Source organism: Chiloscyllium plagiosum, unplaced genomic scaffold (assembly GCF_037043375.1).
Source record: "Chiloscyllium plagiosum isolate Xiang-an unplaced genomic scaffold, Cpla_swu_hap1 HiC_scaffold_14, whole genome shotgun sequence".
In the NCBI taxonomy this organism is placed as follows: domain Eukaryota; kingdom Metazoa; phylum Chordata; class Chondrichthyes; order Orectolobiformes; family Hemiscylliidae; genus Chiloscyllium; species Chiloscyllium plagiosum.
Genome location: NW_028270152.1, coordinates 20,583,952 through 20,596,058, shown reverse-complemented (window position 1 = coordinate 20,596,058; position 12,107 = coordinate 20,583,952). Strand labels below are relative to the sequence as shown.

Sequence of the window (12,107 nt, the reverse complement as noted above, 5' to 3'; positions counted from 1 at the left end):
TGGCATAAATATTCCTGATGAAGGGCTTTTGTCCGAAATGTTGATTTTCCTGCTCCTCGGATGCTGCCTGATCTGCTGTGCTTTTCCAGCACCACACTCATGACTTGTCACTACCAGCCCAAGTCTGAACCTTCTCCAGGTCTAGCTGCTTGTGAACACGGGCTGCTTCACTTTCTGAGTAGTCACACACAGCTGTGAACATCTTCACTTTTGCCCTTGTGATGTAGGGAATGTCATTGAAGCAACTGAAAATGATTAGGCCTCCGACTTTACCCTCCCAAAACATCTTCAATCATGTCCTGGAGCTGAGATAATTGACTTCCAATAATCACAACCATCTTCCTTTATGCCATGTATGAAACAAACCCACAGAGCATTCTCCCTCCAACCCCAAACCCCTCCCCCCCCTCTGAATTCCCTGTGTCCCCTCCAGTTTTGATAGAGCTCCTTGGTGCCATATTCAGTCAAATTTTGGCGTGGCATGAAGGGCAGTCACTTTGACCTCCCCTCTGAAGTTCAGCTCTTTTGTCCATTTTGGAGCAAGTCTCTAATGAAATCAGGATGCAAGTGGCCAAGTTGAACCCAATCTGAATGTTAGTGATCAGGTTATTACTTTGGTAGTGTTTTGGACCAGACCGACTCCGCCTCAAAATATTCAGGAGATAGTCTAGACCCCAACTTTTTATTTATTTTAAAGGTAAATGTAAAGATGCTGTGTTCCAGATGTAATTCAATTGGCCAAACTATTTGATATTAAGCTAAATGTAATTTATTCATACACTATAGTTAAAATACAACAAAATAGAATAAAATTGACTTAGCTGTATCTCTCCCTGTTACTAATGAACTGTTTCAATATAATAACATCCCATAAACACACACTTGGCAAAGGCAAAGTCAATAAAATAGATTGTCTCACATGCAATTCTAGCAACCCAGGAGGAATAACATCAAGAAAAGACTCAGACAGTGTAGCAGGGAGAGATATACTGCAGTTTCCAAACTCTCCAACAACTGCTGAGAGCTGAAACTCAAAATCCTGGTTCTGTGGGAGCTTGGCTACACCCATTCAGACTGCTTCTATTGTTCCAAATTTTAAAAAAAACCCAAGGCCTCATAAGCTGTTTACTTTATTGATTTGGAGTGTACTAGTGTACCTCTGACTCAGCCTTTCTTCATTTAAAAAAAAACAGGAAAAAATACGCCTCTTAAAGCCATAGAATTGTCGCACAAGTGCCATTAAGAGCACTGCTGATGACCCTTACATTATTTTACTGGTGATCTGGAAATAAACTGATAGTCAATGATTGGCCAGGTTTGATTTGTGATGCCTTTTGTACATAGAATAGAATTGGAAAATTTTCCACACTGTTGGGTAGATGCCAATCTTGTAGCTGCACTGGAATAGCTTGGCTAGGGTGGGTGGCAAATTCTGGAACATGTCTTAAATGTTATGACCAGAATGTTGCCAGTTGTATTTTCAGCTATTTGTGATATCATACGGAGTAAATCCAATTGGTTGATGTTTAGCATCTGTGGTGCTGGGAACTTGAGGAGAAGATTCTAACCTTTGAGGTGCTGCTTGTTATTTAACTGCTATTTAACTGGTACTCTCCAAACAGGATCTTTACCTTCTCGTCCCTGTGTTGCTGGTCTCAATTACTCAGATATTCTTCTCCTTCTCTAATATCCTCACAGGCTAGTTCATGATGTCTCTCACCTGGGCACCAGGCTGCTCTTTTACTAACCATTATCCTTATCCTCATAGACAGAAGGAACATTGAACCAGTTGAAAAGTATCTGTCTTTGCATAATTTCAGCCTTTACCTTAACTGGGCTCCCTGTACTCTGTGCAATATCAGTCACACCAACTTGAATCTTTTCATGAGGTATTGTCTCAATGTGAAGCAGATTGCCCAGATATTGTTACCATCTTTGTACCAAAGCCTCTCCAAATTATACTCCAACTGAATGACTCTGAACTAAAGAGATTTGAGACAGAGATATCTACTGCACACTCTGGACAGCTTCACTGTCACATGTTGTAGTCCAAATGTACAAATTTCACTGTCTTTTTTTTTAGCCTATGTGATTTATAACTACAATTTAGTTTCTTGCATTTCTTTTTCTTCTTCCAATTACCATTCTCATCCAAGCACTGAACATTGGAAAACGTTTTTTAAGTACTGTATTTGCTGCCTTTAGGTAACATGAACTTTTGCATGTATTGGAAACAAAACAACACTTTCTTCTCCGTCAACACGAAATTCCTAATTATACCAAATCCCTGATTTTAGCACTCTGTTCACAAGACAATCTGTTCTGGGTCATTCTGGTGTTATGAGGTTATGTTGAGGTTTTTGTCAGTACATTCTGGGATGTGGGTGTTGCTGGCTGGGCCATCATTTGTTGCCCATCACCACTTGCCCTTGAGAAAGTGATGACCAGTTGCCATTTTGACCCACTGCAGTCCATTCAGAGTTGTTATGTCCACAGTGAAGTTAGGAAGGGAGAACCAGGATTTTGCTCTAACAAGGGGTGGCACAGTGGCTCAGTGGTTAGCACTGTTGCCTCACAGCACCAGGGACCCGGCTTCGATTCCAGCCTCAGGCGACTGTCTGTGTGGAGTTTGCACATTCTCACCATGTCTGTGTGGATTTGCTCTGGTTTCCTCCCACAATCCAAAGATATGCAGGTTCGATGGATTGGCCATGAGAAACTGTGCATAGTGTTTAGGGATGTGTAGGTTAGCCATGGGAAATGGAGGGTTACAGGGATAGAGTAGGTGGATGGGTCTGGGTGGGATGATCTTTGAAAGGTCAGTGTGGACGTATTTGGCCGGAGAGCCTGTTTCCACACAGTAGGGATTCTATTCTGTGTAAAAAAAAACTGAAGGAACAGTGATGCAGTCCAATAACAATTACTGTTATGGTCTCAATTCCAAGTGTCACTGATGGTGTGTACTATTTGTTCACGCAATGGGACTTAACTATTATGCTATGTCTTATGACCATTCTTACCTTTCAGTGTGTAGTGAATAAAGGAAAAACATAATTTTCTGGAAACAGCAAACATAGGCTTTACAAGGTCACCCAGGCATGCAATCAAACATACCACCAACTACACCCCCTCCCCCCAACCCATTGGTGTTACTTTCTGTGAAATGGGATAGTTAATAGAGATGATAAAAGTATTGCCTCCTCAGGTGGAGAGCCAGCAATAGTTCTGTGTCAACCTCCTTGCTGGGAAGACCCATTGGCGTAATTGATTTAATTCTGTTGAGCTAAGTGACTGAATGGCAAAGACCCCCAGGAGCTGTCACCCCTCAAGAGCCACAAGCTAACCAGCGACTGACAGCTGTTATTTGGTTGGCAGTGCCAGAGGGATTGGCAGCTGCCCCCAGCAAACCACTCGCCAGCAGCCCAGGAAAGACTCAGGTGATTGGAGGTTACAGAGTGGGAATCACGGCAGAGTGAAGGGTGTCAGCAACAAAGAAAGGGGTGGTTCTCAATGGGGTGTCCCACCCCTATGTCTGGTACATCGATCAGCCACTGGGTATCATTGAACCAGCGAACACCTCCAGCCCAGAAGTTTGCAGGCAAACCCCGTGGGTTTAGTTTTCAGGCCTTCTGCAAGGTGGTCCCCTACTGCTGCTGGGTGAATATATCCTGGATGAATATTAATCCACCACTTAAGGACCTCAATTCACAGCAGAGTGTGGTAGGGCTGTCTGTTAATGTGGATCCATCCTGGAAGGAGGTAGGGAGACATCTGGTTAATTGTGCCCCCTCCCCCCCAACCGCCACTCCACCCCCACAGCCAATGCCCTCCACCACACATACCTCTGGGGCGAGGATTAAATTCTACAAGAAATCTATTCAAATAGGTGCTTTGGCACTGCAACAGGTCATTTTGAAGATTTATTTCCCCACTGTGGCAGATGATTTAACAAGATTCAATTTGTGCCAGAAAGCAAACAATTGAAGAGTGTTTGTATGAGGTAAGGAGTAGAGAATCTTTGGATCTCACCATTTCTGTTATAGCATTCTGCTCTTCAGTGTTTGCTGTGTGTGTGGGTGCTGTGTACCTTTCTCCAGTTTCTATTTTCCAATTTTCACTCTGCTCCCGCATTCTTTCCAGGTGAACACCAGACCAGGAATTTTCAATGATTGCCAACGCAGAAGATGAAGCGGATTCCAACTTCCAAATGCGGAAATCCAGCTATCATGTGGAGAGGCAGGTTTTGGATGAGGAGTACTTGGAGGTGGTGGCACAATGGTCAAAGAAATCTGAACTCTCCCTGAAAGATAAACTGAAAGAAAATCTGAGGTAAGTAGCCTTTTTCTTAACTGTTCACAATGTGTTCCAACTCTGTGTCTGCCAAGAAATTTGAGCTCAACAGTTCTCTTTTGATTGAAATTCATCTGTGTGAATGCATTAGAAAGTGTAGCGTTGTACACACAAATATTTTCCAGTATATTGAACATAAAGATGAAATAAAGAAATACCTGCATTTTTGACACCAGGAGTTCCTAAAGTGCTTTATGGCCAATGAATTAGTTTTTGAAATTGAGTCAATGTAGGAACCACAACAGTCAATTTGCACGCAGCAATTTCTCACAATCACACTATGATAATGACCAGATAATCAGTCATGTTGGTTGAGGGATAATGGAAAAAAGATCCTGGCTCTTCTTCAAAAAGATTGCCCTTGATCCACCCTTCAGAAACAGCTGGGGTCTGAGTTTAATCTTTCATCTGAAAGCCAACGCTAATGGCTGAGCATTCCAAACCACTCAGGGAAAGAGGTGAGAGAACAGGCAGAATAGTAAATATGGCCATTAGAAATAGGAGCAGGAGTAGGCTATTCAGTCCCTAGAGTCTGATCTGCCATTCAATAGGATCAGGGCTGATCTGATGCTCCTCAGGTCCACTTCTCTGTCCTTTCCCCAGAACCCTCAATTCCCTGCTGCAATCTATCTATCTCAGCCTTAAATAAAAAAAAGGACTCTGCCCCCACATCTCTCTGTGACAAGGAGTTTCGAAGACTCAATCGTCTGAGGGAAGAAATTCCTCCTCATTTCAGTCTCAGATCAGTGCTCCTTTATTGCGAGACCATGCTCTCTGGTCCTGGACACTTCATCACCTCAGCATTTACCTTGTCCAGCCCCTTAAGAAAGCTGTATGTTTCAATGAGATTATCTCTCATTCTTCTAAATTCCATTGAGTAGAGTTGAAACCTGTTTAATGTTTGCTCATAAGACAGTCCTTCCATACTGGAGATTATCCTAGTGATCCTTCTCTGAACTGCCTCCAATGAAATAATAGCGTTTCTGAAATCAGTGGACCAAAACTGCTCACAAGACTCCAGATGTGGTCTCACCAGTACTTTGTGCAATTGCAGTAAAGCTTCCCTACTCTTATGCTCCAACCTATTTCAAATAGGGGTGAACATTCCGTTAACCTTCCTGATTACCTGCCGCACCTGTGTTGCAGCTTCCTGCAGTTTTTCTCCATTTAAATAGTGAGGTATGGCATCTGGAGGTGAGCCCAGAATCTGACATCGTTTATTGCCATCCGTAATTCATTTGGCAGCTCAGACACCTGCCAAGAGCCAGTAGAAACTTGCATGTAGCCAATTAAGGGCACAACCTGCTTCCACTCTATGACCCACACAGGACTCTCCTCTCCCATCCACTCCCTGAATCTCTATGGTCACCCTTTGAATGAGCCAGCATCTCTATAGTCAAAAGAACTGTCAACAATTTATTTGCCTGTCAACAATTGAGCAATGGCTGCTTTGGGAATGTATTGGAAGAGGCAGGGGAGGAGGATTGCAAGGTGTTGGTATAAAGTTGGTGAAGGTGTGCCTAGAAATACATTTCTACCGGAGCTTTCACATTTGGCAGCAAGTTGGGAAACTGATTTGATTCAAGGCTGAAGCATCACCACAGTTTTGAGGGAGTAGTACATTGTCAGAGACATTCTTCAGGGATGGAATTAGGCTGAGGATTGTTCAGGGAGAGAGTATTCTACTGAGCATTCATTCTCACTCAACAGATTAATCACCAATTTATCTAAATGCTTGATGTAAATGAATCGCTTGTTGTGTATATCAACAAAACAGCAAATACACTTTACAAATAGTTGGCTGTAACGTAATTCAGAACTTCCTGAGGTCATGAACAGCATACTTGTTAATGTGTCTTTTTCCTTCTATGAAGATAAAGCACAAATTTTAGAAACCTGAGGCTTGTGGAAATGTAAAGCAGATTCAGACTCATTAACTCACTATGTATCTCAAGCACTTCTTAATAGTGAGAAGTTTGCTTCAGCTAGAACATTCATAGCTGGAGAATTAGTATGGATGTGAATTTATACCTGCACAAAGCAAGATCATCGGTTTTAAATATTGCATGAATGTAAATGAAACCATTTTTCTTTATTTGTCTTTAAAGTCTTGCTGCTAGGTGATTATCAGACTTCTAAATCCAAATAGGTCCTGGCTCAAATTTCAAGAATGTTTCAATTGTTAAAGCCCTTTGGTAATCCAATTATTCTTTCTTGTGATTTGTGGGCACATTTTTAAAATACTGTTGCCTTTTCAATGGGAAATGTTTGATAGAATGGAATAGGGCATAAAATAAAACATATTTCACTTTTCAAAGATTAAGTTTCCTGACATATGTTGAGCTTCATGCTATTCTTTCACCTTCCAGGCCTTTATTGAAACTTAATGCAAGCTGCAGGGTTAAAAGCATCTTTGCCAATGACGCCTTCATTCTGTGAATAAATTTTTAAAATTCGAGGACATATTCTCGAATGAACGGGGAAGAAGGAAATGTTTGTAATTATTTCAACACACTGTACCTTTACCTATAGTCGATCCAGGTGACTGACTAAATAAAATATTTTATAATGCAATCCTTTTTCTTTACATCGTTTCTTAATTAAATCAGTTTCAAAGTTACATTATCTTGGCAGAAAGCATGCAGTGAACAAACAATTCCTACTTGAAGATAAAAATTGAAGGGAGGTTTACCTGACTTATTATTGTTAAACTTCTAGTTTGACTGAAGAGTACCGCGCAGGAGTAGTCAGTAATCCAGCTACTGAGCAAGAACAATGAATCTACATACCCAAAATAAAGCAGAGAAATAGAAATCAGAACTTGGACAGACAGTAAATTGCAGCGGATTCACATGTTATCAGGACTGGAGGGTTTGAGTTATAAGGAGAGGTTGAATAGGTTGGGACTTCTTTCACTAGAGCATATGAGGTTGAGGGGTGACCATATAGAGGTTTATAAAATCATGAGAAGCATGGATAAGGTGAACAGCAAAGGTCTTTTCCCTAGGGTGGGGGGGTTCAAAACCAGGGACTTATTTTTAAGGTGAGAGGGGAGAGATTTAAAATGGACCTGAGGGGCATTTTTTTCCTCACAGGGTGGTTTATATATGGAATGAACCATCAGAGGAAGTGATAGATGCAGGTACAGTTACAAGATTTAAAAGACATTTGGACAGGTACATGAATAGGAAATGTTTGGAAGGTTGTGGGCCAAATGCAGGCACATGGGAGTAGTTTAGTCCGGGGAAAATTGATCAGCATGGATTAGTTTTACCGAAGGGTCTGTTTCCATGCTGTATGACTCTATGACTCAAAGGTGGTATATTATGGTAAATTTTTAATTGTACTGCAAATGACAATGCTGTTTGACTAACATCATGGTAAGTTCTGCCAATCGGGATATAAAGGACTGCTCCTTGGAGAAGCTATGACATTTTCCATGAACTCTCCAGTGACCAAGCAGTGCTTTAGTGATTATTCTTCGTGATAATAGTATATGTTTAAAATATTAATCTGTACTTAGTAAAAGCATAAGTAGTAAGAATAAGAGTTGGTTATTCACCCTTCAAGCCTTTCCTATCATTCAACTCTATGGTTGATGTGACCCAGGCCTCAAATCCTCTTTCATGCTGGCTCATCAGTATGCTGACCTCCCTGACATTTCAAAAATCTATCCACCCCTCTCTTTAAATACTTTCAGTGATCTAGCTCCTACAACGATGCTCTGGGGGAAGATATTCCTTTGCATCTCTGTTTTAACTGAGTGCCCCCTTATTGTGTGATTACGTCTCCAAGTTCGAGATTCCCCACAATAATGGAAACATCTTCTTAACATCTACCCCCTCAGAATCTTGAACGTTTCAGTAAAATTGCTCCTTCTTGAAACTCTAATGAATAAAGTCCTAACCATTTAAGTCATTCTTGATAAGCTAACCCTTCCATCACTGGGATTAACCTAGGACCTTATTTTCAATACCAATTGGTCTCCAATACCAATATATCCTTTCTTTCTTCAATATGGGGAACAAAGGTGTACATGTCTCACAGAGAATTTGGTATATTTCGAAGGTAATGTAACCAGTTATTAAATAGTAAGTAATATATTTTTTGTTAAAATTACACCTTATTTCTGCTTAAAATTAATCAGATGTCTAGCATGTGCATGTGAAGTCATTCTCAAGAAATTCTGCTGTTGCAAATTAACTGGAAGTAATAAAAAGAGTTTTAAGAGGTGTTTGGGTGAGGTCCTAGATTTGTTAGAGAGATGGGTTGCATCTTCACAGCAGAGGATTAAATATTTATATACATTTATTATACATTTATATACTTCTTTACATTTACATAAATGATTTGGATGTGAGCATATTGGTACAGTTAGTAAATTTGCAGATGACACCAAAACTGGAGGTGCAGCGGACAGCGAAGAAGGTTATGTCAGAGTAGATCAGAATCGTGATTAAATGAGCCAATGGGCTAAGGAATGGCAGATGGAGTTTAATTTAGATAAATGCAAGGTGCTCCATTTTGGAAAAACAAATCAGAGCAGAACTTATGCACTTAATGGTAAGGTCCTAGGGAGTGTTGCTGAACAAAGAGACCTTGGAGTGCAGGTTCATAGTTCTTTGAAAGTAGAGGCGCAGGTAGATATGATAGTGAAGAAGGCGTTTGGTATGCTTTCCTTTATTGGTCAGGGTATTGAGTACAGGAGTTGGGAGGACATGTTGCGGCTGTACAGGACATTGGTTGGGCCACTTTTGGAATATTTCGTGCAATTCTGGTCTCCTTCCCATCAGAAGATGTTGTGAAACTTGAAAAGGTTCAGAAAAGATTTACAAGGATGTTGCCAGGGTTGGATAATTTGAGCTATAGGGAAAGACTGAATAGGCTGGGGCTGTTTTCCCTGGAATGTCGGAGGCTGAGGGGTGACCTTATTGAGGTTTATGAAACCATGAGGGGCATGAATAGGATAAATAGACAAAGTCTTTTCCCTGGGGTGGGGAGTCCAGAACTAGAGGGCATAGGTTTAGGATGAGAGGGAAAAGATATAAAAGGGACCCAAGGAACAATTTTTTCACTCAGTGGGTGGTGCATGTATGGAATGAACAGTCAGAGGAAGTGGTGGAGGCTGGTACAATTGCAGCATCTAGATGGGCATATGAATAGGAAGGGTTGAGAGGCATATAGGCCAAGTGCTGTCAAATGGGACTAGATTAGGTTAGGATATCTGGTCAGCATAGACGAGTTGGACAAAAGGATCTGTTTCAGTGTTGTACTTCCCTATGATTCTATGACTCTAAAACAGAAAATGTGACATATGTCTGACAAGGCCCTTGAGGAATATAAAGGAAGCAGAAAAAACTTAAGCAAGGAATTAGGAGGTCAAAAGGGGGCCATGAAATGTCCTTTGCAAGTAGGATTAAGGAGAATACCAAAGCTTTTATATGTTTATTAGGAGCAAGAAGGTAGCACATCCACTCCAGGACAAAGAAGCAATTTATGCTTTTAGCCAGAGGAAATGGGTAACGTCCGTAATGAGTACTTCACATCTGTATTCACCAAGGAGAAGGACATGGATGATGGTAAGATTAGAGAGGAGTGCAGTCGGTTCTGCAATGACGTGGTAGTTCTATTCTCATGCACCCCGTGACATAAGAAAATCATATAATAGCAGCACCATTTAAACCATTGGGGCCAGAGTCGCATATAACATATGCACTTTAAAAGGTTGCACTTTAGAAACAGTGTCCCCAATTGATCAGTCGCGTTATAGTGAATTTGCAATAATGAAACACACATGACAGCAGAACGACCTGAATATTTGGTATTCCGGAGCATGTCGATATTAAGAAGGAGGAGATGGTGTTTTGAAAAACATTAAAGTAGATCAGTGCCCAGGGCTAATGAGATCTGCCTACTGAGGAAGGAAAGGGAGAAGATTCTTAGGGCCTTGACAGCAATCTTTGTATCCTCTTTAGCCACAGATGAGGTCCCAGAAAACTGGACAATGACCAGTGTTGTTCTTTTGTTTAAGAAAAGTAATAGGGACAATCCAGGAAATGATAGGCCGTTGAGCCTTAAATCAGTGGGAGAGCAATTATTGGAGAAGTTTCATTAAGGACAGGATTTACTCACATTTGGAATTTAATATAATTATTTGGGATTGGGGGGTTGTGGGGGGGGGTCTTTTGCCCCACAAATTTGATTGAGTCTTTTGTGGAAGTGACAAATTGGAAGTGATGATTGATAAGGGAAGAGCAGTGGATGCAGTCAACATGGATTTCACTAAAGCATTTGAAAAGGTCCCTCGTGGTGATCTGGTCAAAAACATTAAGTCACATGGGATCCATAGTGAGTTGGCAGGTTGGATTCAAAATTGGCTTGGACTTAGAAGACAGGTGATAGTTATGGACAGGTATTTTTTAACTGGAGGTCTGTAACCATTGATCTGCAGGAATCAGTGCAGGGAGTTCTGTTGTTTGCAATATATATAAACATTATTTGGGTGAAAATGCAGATGATCTCAATAGTAAGTTTTCAGATGAAATAGAAATTGGTGGAGTTGTGGGTAGTGACAAAAGTTGTCAAATGATACAGCAGGATATAGATCAGTGGGAAAGATGGGCAGAGAAATGGCAGATGGAGTTTAATCCGGGCAAGCGTGAGGTGATGCATTTTGGAGGTCAAATGCAAGAGGAAAGTATGCAGTAAATGGTGGGACCTTTAGGAGCATTGATTCTATCCCTTTGGATACAATCTTGCATGCTTGCCTTCATCAGTCAGGACATTGAGTCATGTTGCAGCTATATAAACTTTTAGTTGTGGTAACTATGCTATATGAAGGATGTGAGCTTTGAACAGGGGGCAAAAGAGATTTACCAGGTTGTTGCCTGGATTGGAGTGCATTAGCTATAAGGAAAGACTGGACAAACTTGGATTGTTCTGCGAGAGCTTCAGACACTGAGGGGCAAATTGATGGAAGTATATAAAGTTATGAGAGGCATGGATAGTATGGATAGTTGGAGTCATTTTCCCAGGGTGGAAATGTCAAATACTAGAAGCCATAATGAGAGAGGGAAGGTTTAAAGGACATGTGTCAGGCATTTATTTAATATGGAGGATGGTAGGTGTCTAGAAAGCACTGCCAGAGGAGGTGGTCGAAGCAGACATGATAGTGACATTTAAGTGGCATTTAGACAGACATGTGAACAGGTGGAGAGTAGAGGAATATGGACCAAGAGCATGCAGCTGGGATCAGTTTAGAATGGCATCATGGCTGGCACAGACATGATGGGTCAAAGAGCCTGTTCTTGCGCTGTTCTGTTCTATATTCTATGTTTCTATCTGCTGCTCTGTTTGCCTGGTGACTTAGTCTCCAAGGTAAATGCAGTATCAGCATCTGAAGGTGGCCCAGAGGATCAGATCCAGTGGTGGAGCCTCTTGCATTGGTGCTGTGATATTGGTTCAGCCCTTCCTTATTGACTAGGTAGGTCTAATGCAAGAGTAAGAAAACAGATTACAGAGGAGGAAGTGCTGCATGTCTTGAAATGGATAGAGGTGGATAAATCCCCAGGACCTGATCAGGAGTACCCGAGAACTCTGTGGGAAGCTAGAGAAGTGATTGCTGGGCCTCTTGCTGAGATATTTGTATCATCGATAATCACAGGTGAGGTGCCGGAAGACTGGAATTTGGCAAACGTGGTGCCACTGTTTAAGAAGGGTGGTAAGGACAAGCCAGGGAACTATAGACCAGTGAGCCT

General features: G+C 41.4%; 1 protein-coding gene across 4 annotated transcripts in view; it reads left to right on the top strand.

Moving 5' to 3' along the window:
- The window catches only part of slc26a6.2 (solute carrier family 26 member 6, tandem duplicate 2), a 165,086-nt gene that overhangs the window by 67,262 nt on the left and 85,717 nt on the right, over positions 1–12,107 (top strand). For all 4 annotated transcript variants that reach the window (XM_043707735.2, XM_043707737.2, XM_087994124.1 and 1 more), the window contains one exon: positions 4,141–4,329. In XM_043707735.2, coding sequence (XP_043563670.2) covers positions 4,166–4,329 — 164 coding nt within the window. In that variant the 5' untranslated portion in view covers positions 4,141–4,165. The remainder of the gene's footprint in view (positions 1–4,140; positions 4,330–12,107) is intronic.